Raw genomic sequence first — 16,009 nt, forward strand, 5'->3', positions numbered from 1 at the left:
AAGCCAAAATATAATTAAGATTTAATAAAGATACTTTGATGGCATTTTAAGATAACGAAAAATTGTAACACGTGCAAGTGAGGCATTTTGCTATAATTCAAAAAAAAAAAAAGCTTGCAGAAAAAATCTTGTTTTGCCATTTTTCCAAAGAAATGTGTGTAATTCGTACTATAGAGGAACGTTATCCATTTTTTCTAAAGAAATGTGTAACTAGTACGATAGAGCAACGTTATCTTAACTCCACGGTGGGATATATGGTGCATTTGAAACTCATACCCTTATCGATTGGTGTATTTAGCTTGTCATTGAAATAAAAATGGGCAACAAAACATTTTGATCCTTTTCATGTTTCTCGACTTATTAAATTAATAAGGGATCATATACTAAGGGAAGCAGTGGAAACAAACCAAAGGGAAATAATATCATATATCTCAAGTGAGTGTTTGTTCTTAGACAACTCACGTTTGATAACTTTCTGGCCTATGTAACAACAAAACTTCATTTAGTATAGTAATTAGCATACACACAAACATATCAACTTGTTCTGAACATACAATCTACATAACATTTTTCCAGCTTTCCCTCCTTTCTCTTTTTCCTTTTCCCAATTTATATGGTTTTAAACAACGGTTATCTCCCACCAATTATGGCCAGTATGAACCATGATCTAAGTGTAACATAAAATGTCCTAAAACTTAAAATACATGAAGTCTCATTTGAAGAAGCTAGTCTTTGCTCATTAAATTAAGCTTGATTTTACTTTTACTTCACATAATTCAATTGATTTGTTTGGTGTACTTGGACAATTTCTATGGTCGTATGGTTGAGATTTCATATACGTGAAATTGCCCCAAAAAATTATTATGATAAATACAAATAAGGTCTACTCATTAGTTTTCATTTCTGCGTTTGTTTTACCTATTACTATCACGTATGTTGTAGAAATTTGATCGCGCAAACAAATGAGAGATCAATTGGTAAATGATTGTCTTAAATAGATTCAGAAAGATAATAAAGATCTATTTGATAAATTAGATAATAAAGTTTTCATAGATCAATATCACAACACAAAAACTTATAGTGAACGATTACGAAATAGTGTTCTCGTATAAAATTCTTAAACACGCTTATATATATACATACATATATACAGACTCTTCAATAAAGTTCCCTAGGTAGGCTCAGACAGGATTTAGAGAACTTATGATGCAAAGTTCTTGAAAATATCACCCTATTGACATAAATTACTATAGAAAGGTTGTATACAATTAAATTCACATGTGGAATTTAAAATAAAAGGAAAGCTCCTCTAATTTTCTAACAAAAGAAAATAATTATCAACCAAATTATTTATATATATATATATATATATATGGTCTAAATCTAAATGTTTAAAATTATGAAGTGGAAAATTGAGTTGATGGACAAAGAAAAGGCCTTGATTTTACAAATTCTAACAAAAATATAAAATCCAATTGATTTGTCTCTTCAAACATCGAATAAAAAACGGACATCTTCTTCGATTCGGATAATAAAAAAGATAAGTAAAAAAGTCGTCCCCTTTCTTCTCTTCTTTAACCCTCCAAACAACACTTTACGTCATACTTTTCTGTAATTCAACCTCAAAGATTTCTTCTTTTTTCCAATTTCGAGCTTTAATTATCCTCAATACATACCTGAATTCAAACCCCTTTTGTTCATACTTCTTCTTCTTCTTCTTTTTCATTTGATTGTGTAACCCTACTCATTCTGCTTATTGGAGTAGGATTTTTCATGGCTTCCACTTCTCCCACGTGTTCACCCAGCTCTCTTCAGCTTCGTCTCGCTCTCAATTGCAACAATTGCGGAAAATTCCCTTCAGTTTTTGTTCGTGCGAGAGTTAGGAAATTGGATCCTCGACTCCGCATAGTTTGTCAACCTATTGTTCATAATGGCGCCAAATTTGATAGAGGAAATGGACTGCGTGGCACTGGAGTTTGTTTTGCTGGATCGGAGTCTACGGCTGATGGGTTCTCTGGGTGGTCGGAGTCGGATTCCCAAGGGGAGGTTTTGGACTTGCGGAGAAAGAAGTGGTTTGGAGGTACTTACTGCACTTCTCAAAATTTGGTTTTATGATTTTTCTTGCTGTGGTCTGTTTGATTGTTGTGTAGAAGGGGAAAACGAGAATCTTAATATATTGTGGAGCTGTTATTTTCTATTAACTTGTTCTTTTTGGAGGAGAGCTGGCGATGCAGGATTTGAATTATTTGGGAAATTACTCTCACCCCATGTTGGATTGCGTTGCCCTTATCTTAATTTTATATGATAAAGCACTGTTGCTGTCAATGTGGTTCTGATGAAATGGTGGATTTCAATTCCATGTGGAGAGTCCTTTTTTTTTGAACCGTCGATTGGTTATTGTGTAATGATGTTTAGTGGCGTAATTTAGTTCGTAGAAACAATTTAAATATGTAGTTTTAGGATTTTTAACCTAATTATGTGTTTGAATGATCTTTTAAATTTTGAGTTTTTCTATATCAGTTATTCAGTAATGGTTTTGAAGTAGTTTCTTTCAGGATTGGTGGGGATTGGAATTACTGGATTCATCCTCGTCTCCGGAATCACCTTTGCAGCATGGTCAATAAACAAGCAGAATAGTTCCAGTAAGTAGTTTTCTTGTACAACGTGGATGAAACCAACTTGATGTTAAGTAGTTGAGAGAGTGAAGTGACTGGAGGAATGTTTTCCTTTTATTTGTAAATTTGTCTATGGCTTTGTATTGATACCCTTGTTTACCGTCCCATATTCTTTAATCTAAATTTTCTTTCTTTTTCCACTTACAATAATTATAGTTTAAATGTGCTCTTATCTGACTAGTTCACAAATATGTATATAATAATTCATAGGACAAAAGCTGCAAATGGAGGCCTTAGGTACACAGCAAGAATTATTGTTGGACTCTGAGACTGGAACTGATAGGCTTGGTGAAGATGAAAAGGAAGATAATAGTGTGGATGCAGATGATGAAACTCTCGCTGGTAAAGCAGGTAATCAAGAGGACTCTTCTTCATGTACAGAAAATGAAGAAACTCTCAATAAAAATAGAGTTGGTGACGGTGTTGATGTTGAGGAGTTGGCAGAAAATTATGTTGAATCTTCATCCAGCAACAACGATGTCCATAATTTTGCTTCCTTGCAAGAAGATTTCCAATCTGATTCCTCACTAACTGTTACAGCAGTTGCTCCTGGAAGTTTGAGTTCACCTATCTCACCTGAATCTGAGTTTGATTCTAATGTAGCTTCTTGTTTAAAAGATGTAAACAACTGTCATCCTGGTTTAGAAGTCTCAACATCTGAACCTGAAATGAATGTATTGAAAGATGAACCAGACAACTCGCCTAACTCTAATGCTAATTCATTAAACCTTAAAACTGATATTCGGGATGAAAGACCCGACACTGGTGAAAATTATGATCTCAGCTCTAAGAAGTTACCAGTTTATGATGATAGTTCATCAAACTATATTTCTGGCAACCAGGATGAGACACTTGGTTCTGTAAATGAAATTACAGATTCTTCATTGCAAGGATTTTCTAGCGTATCTCGCGACACAGCCAAGGAATCAAGATTATTTGACGGAGGGACTGTGGCTAAATCATTTGAAGGAGTTTTGAGCCCCAGCAAAATTGAACAGTTCTCATCTGAGGATATTGCACCAAGCATAGAACAGCAACTAGAAAGTGGATTATCTGAAGCAGCATTAGTCTCTATCACAGATTATCCACTTGCAGATGATCAAGAGAATAATCATGAAACTATCATGAATGGTACTGCTGCCAAACGAGAACTACAAGAGATTTTATTTTCTTCTGCAGGTGTTCCTGCTCCTTTGGTTTCTGCAGCTGTTAAAACACTTCCTGGTAAGGTCCTAGTTCCTGCAGTAGTGGATCAGGTTCAGGGGCAAGCATTGGCAGCACTGCAAGTCTTAAAGGTACCGTTTGACACCTCTCCAGATGCACGCATCAGAGTATCCATTTTGTTTATTTGATCTTAGTATATCCTACTCTGCCTACTGTCCTAATAATTGTTTATGACTCAGAGAAAGCCTGATGGCTGGTTAGAAATAACGGAATCCAATGTTTTAAAAATTGTAAATTATTCAGGTGATTGAAAGTGATGTTGAACCTAGTGATCTATGTACTCGTCGGGAATATGCTCGCTGGCTGGTGTCTGCAAGCAGTGCTCTCTCAAGGTAATTCTAAATGTTATTGCAGCATTCTCTGAAGGATTGGACTTAAGGGTATTCAAATGGTAAACTTTTTTGGTTATGATTTTACCTGAATATAACTAATGAAGCAATGGAATTGTTTTATCCCCTAGGAACACAACATCTAAAGTATACCCAGCGATGTATGTAGAGAATGTTACCGAGCTTGCTTTTGATGATATTACACCCCAAGACCCTGATTTTGCATCTATTCAAGGTCAGTAGGATATTTTACTCTGAGGATTTGAGCTTTTTCTATTACATCTTCTAATTCATCTATATTTTTCAGGTTTAGCTGAAGCTGGACTGATATCAAGCAAGCTTTCTAGACATGATATTTCTTCTTCATTGGACGAAGACCAGGGTCCTTTATATTTCTCTCCTGAAAGGTTATTTATTCTTTATCCTTTATTCTGGTTTACATTCTTTTAATGTCCATCACCAACATTATGTATTCCCCAGTCATTAATTAAATATTTCAATCACCGGATATATTTTTACATTTAAAAGGAAATTATCCAGTTTTTAATGGTTTCTCAATGTTGTTTATCCTGTGTGTCGCTTTTAAAGATACAAGCAAATGTTTCTGTCTACCTTCAAAAGAGTGCATGAACATGTGATTTTTAAAAATGTTAAATTTCTCATGAACGATGTTGATTTATGCAAAAACTTTTCATTGCTGACTAATCTTGGCACTTTTAAAATACTCAATTGCATTGACTGGCCTTTTTTTCCTTTATAATTTGTGCTTATCAACCATACTACGAGCTAAATTGTTTATGTCATTGTTAGAAATAGTGGGCTTGGACCATGATGAAAGCCCACGGGTAGTTAAGATTTACTTTGCCCTATTTTTTTATTCTTTTAATTAGGCTCGTATTTGCTATAAAATTTCCCCTTTCTTGTACCTTTATCATTTTCAGAAAATAATAAGAAACGTATATATTGTGGTTTTTCTCCCAGTACTAGGGTTTCCACGTAGATCTTGTGTTCTTTCGTCTTTATTTTTCAATAGTTATATATAATCTTTCTAAAACTGCAGCCTCCTGTCACGTCAAGATCTTGTGAGTTGGAAGATGGCCCTTGAAAAGAGACAGCTGCCAGAGGCAGATAGAAAGGTCAAATTACTTTGAAGCTTGACTTTGAAATTTTCAATTTTTATATGATTTTCATCTTTGCTAAAGTTGCTGATATTGCAGATGCTTCACCAAGTTTCTGGATTTATTGATACTGATAAGATCCATCCAGATGCTTGTCCTGCAATTGTTGCTGATCTTTCTGTCGGAGAACAGGGAATAATAGCTCTTGCATTTGGTGCGTGCATATACCTGCGCTTCATAAAACTTTTTTCCCATACAAAATTCATTTTAATTTTGTGGTTGACATATCCATTTATAAACTAATTTTGCTTTTTAAAGGATATACAAGGCTTTTCCAGCCAGATAAGCCTGTAACAAAAGCACAAGCTGCCATTGCTCTTGCAACTGGGGAGGCTTCTGATATAGTAAGTGAGGAGCTTGCAAGGATTGAAGCTGAATCAATGGCAGAAAATGCTGTTGCTGCGCATAGTGCTTTGGTAGCTCAAGTTGAGAAAGATATTAATGCTAGCTTTGAGAAAGAACTTTCCATTGAAAGAGAGAAGGTTGAGGCTGTGGAGAGAATGGCAGAAGAGGCAAAGCAAGAATTGGAAAGATTAAGATCAGAACGTGCGAGAGATAGTCTCGCGTTGATGATGGAACGTGCTTCTGTTGAATCTGAAATGGAAGTTCTTTCAAGGTTAAGGAGTGAGTTGGAGGAGCAGTTGCAAGGCCTGATGAGCAACAAAGTAGAGGTATCTTATGAAAAGGAAAGAATCAACAAACTCAGGAAAGAAGCTGAAATTGAAAATCAAGAGATTTCCCGCCTGCAGTATGAGCTTGAGGTTGAGAGAAAGGCGCTGTCCATGGCCAGGTAAGGTTTTGCAGCTCTTTTCGTGTTTGAGGCTGACACTGAACTTTAAATCATTGGTTTTACAAAGATTTGGTAGATGAGAAGAAAGTAACCCTGGGTTTAGTTGTTTATCTTATTCTTAGAATTGTCTTAGGAATTGTGGTTACAAAGGGAATAGGTGAATAAACCAAGTAATAGCCTCTGTACTGTTAGGTTACCCAAAAAGAACACTAAGAACCCAACTTAATGGCAAGAAAAACAGAGTATTCTCTGTATGTTTATTTATTTATATTGCCAAAATACAGTCATAAGCTTTAACCATGAAAGAACTTTCAAAGATAAGAAATAACAAATAACATACCAACATGTAGCCTACTGTAGGGTAACCTTGGCTGCAGCAGCCGCCCTCCCAAGTTTCTTATCAAAATAAAACCTACCTACCCAATCCCAAAAGGTGCTATATATAAGCTTTTTCCCACATTCTCTCTCCCTGGGTCCCACACGCACGATCCCTCACTTTTTCCCTTTTTCCTCATTCTTGTCCAGCTGAATTACTTTTCTGTCCCTCCTCTTATATGTATGCAATATGGGGGGTCTTACAATACCCCTCGGTTCCACATTCACCTTGTCCTCAAGGTGGAAAGAAGGAAATTGTTGGTTCATTTGATAAACCGATTCCCACGTAGCATCACTCTCCGGTAGGCCTTGCCATTTGATTAGCCATTCGTTAGCCCTTAACTCCTTATTCGTAGCATCACTCTCCGGTAGGCCTTGCCATTTGATTAGCCATTCGTTAGCCCTTAACTCCTTATTCCAACGGATCCCAAGGACATTTTCTGGCCATAGCTGTAATTCAAAATTTTCTGTCAACATGGGGTGCTGGTGTTGGACTACTTGTTGTGCCCCTAGCTTGGGTTTGAGCTGCGAAATATGGAAGACATTGTGTATTGCTGCCTCTGGGGGAAGGTCCAGTCGGTAAGCCACTGCTCCAATTTCTTCAATGATTTTATAAGGCCCATAATATCTTGGAGCCAATTTTTCTGATTTCTTCCGTGCCAAGGAGCGTTGTCTATAAGGTTTAAGTTTAAGATACACCTCCTCTCCCACCTTTAGCTTAAGTTCCCTTCTCTATAGATCAACAAACTTCTTCATGCGGTTTTGAGCTAAGATTAAATTTTCCTTTAAGGCATTAAGAGCTAAGTCACGTTCCTTTAACATTAATTCCACTTCATTGTTAGTGGTTTTCTTATCCCCGTAGGATAGCAAAGGGGGCGGGGGACGACCATAAACTGCCTCAAAAGGAGTAGTTTTTGTAGATGCGTGGAAGGTAGTGTTGTACCATAATTCAGCCCACGGTATGAACTGATCCCACTTGTGTGGCTGCTCATTACAAAAACATCTCAAGTAAGTCTCTAAGCATTGATTCACTCTTTCAGTTTGTCCATCCGTCTGTGGGTGGAATGTTGTACTTCTTTTCAGTAAGGTCCCCATGGATGCGAACAGTTCCTTCCAAAAATTACTGAGGAAGATCTTGTCTCTATCAGATATGATAGAGTTTGGAGTACCATGTCGTTTAACTATCTTGTCAATGAAGGTTAGAGCTACCTGTTTCGCCGAGAAGGGGTGTTTAAGAGTGATGAAGTAGGCGTACTTAGTTAAGCGATCCACCACTACCATGATTACATTCATGCCACCTGCCTTAGGTAATCCTTCAATAAAGTCCATCGTCCAATCTTCCAAGATTTTGTCTGGAATGGGTAGAGGTTGAAGAACACCAGCCGGTTTAGTAGCTTCATATTTGTTCCGCTGACAGACTTCACACTAATCCACATACTTTTTGATATCATTCTTCATCCCCTGCCAATAAAGTTCCCCACTCATCCTCTTGTACGTTCGTAGGAACCCATAATGGCCTCCTAACACTGAATCATGAAAGGTGTGTAGCAATCTAGGAATGAGGGAAGAAGTCCGTGGTAGTACAAGTCTTCCTTTGTAGAGTAATCTACCATTCTCCCACTCGAATTTTCCTCCCACTTCCTGTTCCTTCTTCAGCTCTGCCACAATTTGCTGGAGCTTTTCATCTTTGTCAACTTCCTCACACACAACACTGATGTCGACAATACCAGAAGTTGTCATTTCATGAAGCTCTATCCTCGGTTCAACTCTTGAGAGAGCATCTGCTGCTTTGTTGAGCAAGCCCGGTTGATAGAGTATTTCAAAATCATACCCGAGGAGTTTGGTTAGCCATTTCTGGAATTGGGGCTGCACTTCCCTTTGTTCTAACAGAAACTTCAAGGCCTTCTGGTCCGATAGGATAGAAAATTTCCTTCCAAATAGATAATGCCTCCACCTTTGTACAGATAATACCACAACCATCAATTCTCTTTCATATATCGACTTTGCCTGGGCCCTTTGCGAAAGCTTCTGACTATAAAAGGCTATGGGATGCCCTCTTTGTGATAAAACTGCTCCCAAGCTGCTGCCTGAAGCGTCAGTTTCTATGGTAAAGGGCAGACTCCAATCTGGTAGTGCCAAGACCAGTATAGTTGTCATCGCCACCTTCAGCTTAACGAATGCTGTTTCAGCTTCTTCATTCCATTTAAAGGCATTTTTCTGGAATAGCTTAGTGAAGGGGGTCGCAATGTTGCTGTAACCCTTAACAAACCGTCGGTAATAACCAGTCAGCCCCAGAAATCCTCTTAGTTCTGTCACATCTGAAGGCCTTGGCCAATTTACCATACTTCTAATTTTGTCATCATCCGCCTCCATCCCTGCCTTGGATCTTTGGTGTCCCAAATATTGGATTCTAGAATGAGCAAATACACATTTCTTGTGATTGGCATAAAGTTGATTATCCCTTAGCACAGCAAAAACCATTCCTAGGTGTTTCTCATGTTCAGTTATGTCACTGCTATATACTAAGATATCGTCAAAAAATACCAAAACACAACGTCTAAGGAAGGGTTTGAAAACCTGATTCATCAGTGATTGAAACGTTGCTGGGGCATTTGTGAGACCGAAAGGCATCACCAAGAATTCATAATGGCCTTCATGGGTGCGGAAAGCTGTCTTTTCTATATCCTCCTCCTTCATTCTAATTTGGTGGTAACCCGATTTGAGGTCCAATTTAGAGAATACCGCAACTCCATATAGTTCATCCAACAGTTCTTCAATCACCGGGATGGGAAACTTATCTAAAACTGTAGCTTGATTCAACTTCCGGTAATCAATACAAAACCGTCACCCCTCATCTTTCTTTTTAACCAGTAGAACAGGGCTGGAATACGGGCTACGGCTTGGACGGATGATTCCATCTTGCAGCATTTCAGCCACTAAATTCTCTATCTCCCCTTTTTGGACATGTCCATATTTATATGGTCTGACATTGATCGGCCTTTGGTTGGGCATTGTCAAGATCCTGTGGTCGATATTTCTTTTTGGAGGGAGGCCCTTTGGGGTAGTAAAGATATCGGCGTACTGTTGTAGTAAGAACCGAATCATAGGGATATTAGCTTCATCTCCTTTCTCTTTCTTATCGGTCTTGTAGATTTCCTCCGCTTCTACTTCCATGTTTGCCCATTCCAACAGAAATCCTTGATCATCCTCTTGCCATGTCTTTTCTAATGTCCTCAACGAACATTCTGCCTTGATGAGGGAAGGATCTCCTTTCAATATGATCTGTCTACCTTCGTTCCAAAAGCTCATCGTCAAGGAAGGCCAGTGGATCTTCATGGTACCTGTGGTGTCCAGCCACTGCATTCCTAAGACTGCATCGACCGAGCCCAATTCTACCGCCAGGAAATCTGCTATGATGGTAATTTCTTCAAGTTTTACTTCCACTCTTCGGCATATTCCTTTTCCCTTACAGCGTGTTCCATTTCCAATGGTGTAACCGAACTGAGTGTGTTGTTCCAATCCCAGCTTTAAGTCTACTGCTAAGGATTGATGGATAAAATTATGGGTTGCCCCACTATCAATTAGTATCACTATCTCCTTCTGGCTTATCCATCCTTTAAATTTCATCGTTCCTTTTGAGGAAAAACGAGTCATGGTCTTAAGTTCAATTGCAATATCTTCGGTGAGTTCCAAAGTCTTTAGCTCTACGGTTCCCTCGGTCACTTCCTCATGGCTGTCTCCTTCTTCATTCTCTTCTTCTTCATTCATGATGAAGAACATCAGTTCTCTTTTCTCCTTGGTTTTGCATCGGTGTCTAGGAGAATACTTGTCATTGCATCTGAAACACAATCCACGGTCTAGTCTTGCTCTAAATTCTGCATCAGACAGCCTCTTCATCGGTGGTTCCCCTTTCTTGAAGTTACCTTTAATAGGTATGGTGATTTGTTTCATTTGGAAATCGGTCTTCCGTGGTGGTGGCTTGTCCGCATCTCCCAGCTTCTTGACTTTAGATGATCCTCCTTCCTCCCACTCTGTCATTCCTAATTCCATCTTAGACAATTTTAATGCTAAATTTCGGTCATTCACTAGCTGTGCTTCCCTCATACAATCCTCCAGTGTTTGAGGATGTCTACTGATTACCTCTGCTTTTGTAGGGAAGGTTCCAAACCGGTAACAAACGCATCAACCAACACACTTTCTGCCATGTAGGGTAGTGGGGCTGAATAGGTCACGAATTTTTTGACATACTCATTATAGGATCCGTCTTGTTGAATTCTAATCAATCTTGCCCCTAAACTCTTTTGTCCCGAGTCTCGAAAAAACTCAAACATCCTACTCTTCAGATCTTCCCATGACTCCACCTTCTTCCTGTTGTGACTCCAGCGGTACCAATCCACTTCGTCCTGGCCAAAACTTACCACATCTACCTTGACTTTTTCACTCTCAGGCAGATTGTTTATCTCAAAAAAATGTTCAGCCCTGTACACTCATGACTCAGGGTTTTCTCCAAGGAACATCGACATCTCCAGTTTTTTGTACTTGCTCCGGTCAGTTACTGTTCCATTGGTCTCAGTCATCGGCTCGGTCTCGTCCATCTTCCCCTTTAACTTCATCACTGAACCGTCTGATGTGGTACCTGATTCTTCCTTTTTTTTGTAACTATGATTTTCCTTCATTTCGTCAGCCAATCGTTCTACAGCCTTCTTCATTTCAAGCAGCATATCTTTCAAACTCAGGAGTTCCTTTTCAGTTCCCTCGACTCTTTCTTCCATCTGTCGTTGAGCCATTTGCCTCGTGATCACCCCCAGTTTCTAGAGGCTCTGATACCAATTTGTTAGGTTACCCAAAAAGAACACTAAGAACCCAACTTAATGGCAAGAAAAACAGAGTATTCTCTGTATGTTTATTTATTTATATTGCCAAAATATAGTCATAAGCTTTAACCATGAAAGAACTTTCAAAGATAAGAAATAACAAATAACATACCAACATGTAGCCTACTGTAGGGTAACCTTGGCTGCAGCAGCCGCCCTCCCAAGTTTCTTATCAAAATAAAACCTACCTACCCAATCCCAAAAGGTGCTATATATAAGCTTTTTCCCACATTCTCTCTCCCTGGGTCCCACACGCACGATCCCTCACTTTTTCCCTTTTTCCTCATTCTTGTCCAGCTGAATTACTTTTCTGTCCCTCCTCTTATATGTATGCAATATGGGGGGTCTTACACATTCATAAAGCTGTTTTAACGCCCTCTTTTGTCAATGTTCCTTCGAAATTTGAACCATTTTTCTGCTTTCAATTATCTTTTCCCCCATGAAAGGCCAACTGGTTTTACCTACAAATGGAAAATTTCAACCTGCATCATCCCATTTTACTTCCATCACTGTGTCTTTTGTTTCGTCACACAGAGCTTGGGCCGAGGATGAAGCAAAAAGAGCAAGAGAACAAGCAAAAGCACTTGAAGAGGCTAGGGATCGCTGGGAAAAGCGTGGCATCAAAGTAGTCGTCGACAGCGATCTCCGTGAACAAGAATCTGCTGGCGATACCTGGCTTGATTCTAGCAAACAGTTCACAGTCGAAGAAACCACAGACCGAGCTGAGAACTTAATGGAAAAGCTGAAAAGAATGGCTGCAGAAGTAAGAGGGAAATCGAGAGATGTAATCGAGAAGATCATCCAGAAGATAGCTTTACTGGTATCTAACTTGAGACAATGGATTTCGAAAACTGGAGAACAGGCTGAAGAACTAAAGAATGTGGCGATTTCAAGGGCAAATAGATCAGCAACAGAGCTGCAACAGAGCACTGCAGAGTTGAGCTTGGCTATGAAGGAGGGAGCAAAGAGAGTTGTGGGAGATTGTAGGGAAGGAGTAGAGAAAATTACCCAAAAGTTTAGAACGTCTTATGGTTAAGAAAATTACCCAAGAGCTTAGAACATCTTATGATTTTGCAGCTGAGAGTGGATGTATTGGGATTCCCAAGAGCACAATAAAGTTGGCATCAACTTCTAAAATTTTGTTAAAGCCACTTTTCATAATGGAAATCTTCAATCCATTTCTACCCACTAAATAAATGAGATATAATTGGCTCCATCTTCTTCATTTTCTATGGCTGCTGCTTTAATTTGATCTCAAAATTTATTCTATAATTTTGTATGCATTAACTAAATTAAGTTGAAATTTAAAAAATACATTTAAATTCTTAGAGATTTGTTATTAAATTTAAATTAAAGAAAGAAAGAATGAAGTATTTGGTATCTTTACCATTTTTGTTACAACTCGTTAGTTTGACTTAAACCATCCAGTGAGAGCATTGGGTGGTGGTGAACAAAAATCCACTGAAAAAAAGGAACGAACAAAATGAAGATACAATAGGAGAAATACAACCATCTTGAAATGGGTAATGAAAACTTCATTAACATTCTTCTAAAATTCTCTCTGTCATATAAATTTTTGAAAATGGAGATGGGGCCGATGGAAAACAAAAAAGTTTTATATTTATAGTACCAAAAATTTGTAGTTACAGAGGGACATGTCTATAAAATTTGTGGTTATGGTGTAAATGAACGTGTCGATAAATTTTGTAGTTATAACGTGAGTGAATGTGCCTATATGAATTTTATGTATAATGTGAATGGGTTGTGAGGAAAAAATATGAGTTATGAGAAGCTTTTGGATAAAAAATAAAGAAAAAAAAACTCTCCCTTTGTTGTCCCTTTAATATAGTCTATAGTATTTAGACATAAATGCAGATAGAGATTATTATAAATATAGATATATTTAACATTTTGAAAGATCTGCTTGGATTAACTTAAGAATTTTTTTTTTTTTTTTTAAATTTTAAGTAACTCCAAAACATTCTAATTTTTATCGAAGTAATTTACTTTTTAAATTAAATATAATCCAAACACACCAGAACTTGCAAATAAAAAATTTCCTTTTCAATTTGGGCTTTAACTTCCCTCCCGCGCTGATTTTCTACTTACCAAAACAAGCCCAATAACATTTACAGAGAAAAAGCCCAAAAACGTTTACCGGGTGGAAAGCCCAAAATTAGAAACCCATCACTCTTTCTTATAAAAGAATGCTCTCGTAACCCTAACACTTCGCTTCCATCGCCTCCGATCACTTGGTTCAGCTCCTTACGAGAAGGTACGTCCACTAACCTTTCATGTTCTTCCTTTCTTATTCTTTCCTTCTCCCATGTCCGATAATTAGTACTAGTGGCTGTTTTTGTAATCGAAATCTTCTTAGAATGCTGTCTTACTTAAGTTTAATGGCCAAGATGCTAAAACGTGAAATGCACTATTATTTTCTCCGGATCAAATGACTATGATAAATTCCCAGTTGTTTTGTCCGGTTGAAAAGTCGGTCAAGTTTTTTGTTCTCTTTTAGGTATATTTGAGCTTCTGGTTCGTTGTATATTTGTTTTTTTGTCTTACAAATGTATCTTCTTTTTTAATAGGCAATGGCTCCGAAGCAGCCGAATACCGGTCTCTTTGTGGGACTTAACAAAGGACACATAGTTACAAAGAAAGAGTTGGCTCCCCGCCCCTCAGATCGTAAAGGAGTAAGTCGATTTTGTATTTTGTTAATCTATAGTGACATTTGATAATCACAGAGATTCTGAACTATGTGTTTGAAATTTTTATTGAGTTGATTATGTTCATCTGTTCTCTTACGTGGGACTTTAGCGGTGGATGGAACTAGGATTTGCCTGGTGCATGATGAAACTTGAGAGGGGGATTTGATACTATATTTTTAATGATTATCATATGTTATATGAACTCAAATTAATACTCTACAGAAGTTCTAAAGCTAACTTATTGATGCAATTGATAGTTTGTTTTCCTGGTTGGAAACTTATGGTGAAGTGATTTTTATAATCTGAAGTGATTTCAAATCCTATTTTTACTTAAAATCTTTCTTGCCCAGAACGTTCAAGTTTTACCGGATTTCATAAGAACTAAAAGTAAATTACAGACTTGACCCGTTAAAAGTCTATATCGGTAAATTCATAACTTTTTGTTCCTTTTCAGTTAAAACACAAATTTTAAATACATTCATTTCAACCCGGATTTCAAATTGCAGGTTTTAAAATTATTTTTTCAACCTTCTTGAATCTAAATGAGGGGCAAGTCAATTGAAATTCTGATCAGTACTGTGTTTGGTTTGTTATCAGTTTCTTTCAAAGATATTTTAGTGGTTTTCTTTTGTTGTTTTTTTTTATCTAATGACATATGTGCTTAGTTAGTCTTGGTAATGTTAAAAACTAGCAAAGGTGTGAGGTTTTGCCCGTATGTATATAACCATTCTGCATATCAAACTAATTGGAACTTTTTTATTTCTGGATCATTGGTTTCTTTCGGAGATATTTTAGCTATTGGTGGAGAGAATTAATTGTTACTAATGATTAATGTTTGCTTTAATTTTGATTGTTACCATAGAAAAGTAGCAAAAGAGTTCTCTTTGTGAGGAGTTTGATTCGTGAAGTTGCTGGCTTTGCCCCATACGAGAAGAGAATCACTGAGCTTCTTAAAGTTGGAAAGGACAAGAGAGCACTTAAAGTGGCCAAGAGAAAGTTGGGAACTCACAAGAGAGCCAAGAAGAAGAGAGAAGAGATGTCCAGTGTACTCCGCAAGATGAGGTAATTTTTAGACGGCTTTGAATTTTCCTCGTTATGTTTGAATTTATCCTGTCAGTGTTAATATGTATTGTAATTACGTTTCAAGCTATATACTAAAACCTCTTCCTTTATAATATTTTTGATACAGAGCTGGTGGAGGTGCCGAGAAGAAGAAATGAAACTAGTGTGGTTAATTATGGAGCTTCGAATTCCCATAATGTTGAGGACATGTTCTAGATTTTGTTATTTTTTGTTATCCAGAATGATATTCAGTGGATTTTTGAACATTACGTTAGATGTATTGTGATGCCATTAGAACTTAAATTTAAATTTCTACAAGTCTTTTTTCTTTAATAGAGCCTTGCGGGTCATTTGTATCTCCTTTGATATATTTGCCATTATCTGGAAAGAAATGCATCATTTAATTCGCCTCTGACAATTATCAGTAGTTTTCGAATAGTGATTATTTGAAGAACTATTGCAGGATATAACTTAATTTTATAGTTTTAACCTCTGGACTTGCGTCTTTGTTGAATCATCATAAGGAATGGTTCATGCCTCTGACAATAAGGTTGCATCTTTTTGAAAAATCCCTTGGGAAGGTTTAAAATTTCTATCTATTCCGTGTGACAATTTGAACTAGGGACTAATTTTAAGGTGGTTGATATAAGAATTTCTTTTCTTCAATTAATTCCTCAAGTAACTTTTGTTGTCCCAAATTATTGATCAACATTATTTGAAAGTGAAAAGAAAAACGAAAAGTGATTAGGTATTGCCCAATTAGCAAAATAATGAAAAGAAAAATGGAAAGTGGT

The 16,009-nt window shown here is 37.3% G+C and overlaps 2 protein-coding genes across 4 annotated transcripts; both read left to right on the forward strand.

The window, feature by feature from the left end:
• The first annotated feature begins 1,499 nt into the window (after positions 1-1,499).
• Positions 1,500-15,548, forward strand: LOC103484091 (uncharacterized). 3 transcript variants are annotated; one of them, XM_008441031.3, is made up of 12 exons: positions 1,548-2,080; positions 2,556-2,642; positions 2,886-3,026; positions 3,855-3,970; positions 4,143-4,231; positions 4,360-4,463; positions 4,536-4,635; positions 5,289-5,364; positions 5,446-5,560; positions 5,665-6,196; positions 11,980-13,720; positions 14,034-15,548. In XM_008441031.3, exons 1-11 carry the CDS (start codon positions 1,774-1,776, stop codon positions 12,479-12,481), a joined length of 2,169 nt encoding a protein of 722 aa, XP_008439253.2. In that variant the 5' UTR covers positions 1,548-1,773; the 3' UTR covers positions 12,482-13,720; positions 14,034-15,548. The 3 variants fall into 3 exon arrangements, with proteins under 3 accessions (XP_008439251.2, XP_008439252.2, XP_008439253.2); XM_008441029.3 differs by having other exon boundaries at positions 1,500-2,080; positions 2,886-3,970; XM_008441030.3 differs by having other exon boundaries at positions 1,544-2,080; positions 2,546-2,642; positions 2,886-3,970.
• On the forward strand, positions 14,037-15,373 carry LOC103484093 (60S ribosomal protein L36-2-like). The gene is made up of 3 exons (XM_008441032.3): positions 14,037-14,138; positions 15,016-15,215; positions 15,343-15,373. Exons 1-3 carry the CDS (start codon positions 14,037-14,039, stop codon positions 15,371-15,373), a joined length of 333 nt encoding a protein of 110 aa, XP_008439254.1.
• Positions 15,549-16,009: the final 461 nt, after the last annotated feature.

Source organism: Cucumis melo, chromosome 6 (assembly GCF_025177605.1).
Source record: "Cucumis melo cultivar AY chromosome 6, USDA_Cmelo_AY_1.0, whole genome shotgun sequence".
NCBI classification, from domain to species: domain Eukaryota; kingdom Viridiplantae; phylum Streptophyta; class Magnoliopsida; order Cucurbitales; family Cucurbitaceae; genus Cucumis; species Cucumis melo.

Bases quoted from the DNA above. Each gene is read 5' to 3' on its own strand.
- LOC103484091 (XM_008441029.3), top strand. From the start codon at position 1,774: ATGGCTTCCACTTCTCCCACGTGTTCACCCAGCTCTCTTCAGCTTCGT. The intron at 2,081-2,555 runs GTACTTACTGCA...AGTTTCTTTCAG, and splicing joins GAGAAAGAAGTGGTTTGGAG to GATTGGTGGGGATTGGAATT. The intron at 4,636-5,288 runs GTTATTTATTCT...CTAAAACTGCAG, and splicing joins TTATATTTCTCTCCTGAAAG to CCTCCTGTCACGTCAAGATC.
- LOC103484093 (XM_008441032.3), top strand. From the start codon at position 14,037: ATGGCTCCGAAGCAGCCGAATACCGGTCTCTTTGTGGGACTTAACAAA. The intron at 14,139-15,015 runs GTAAGTCGATTT...TTGTTACCATAG, and splicing joins GCCCCTCAGATCGTAAAGGA to AAAAGTAGCAAAAGAGTTCT. The intron at 15,216-15,342 runs GTAATTTTTAGA...TTTTTGATACAG, and splicing joins AGTGTACTCCGCAAGATGAG to AGCTGGTGGAGGTGCCGAGA.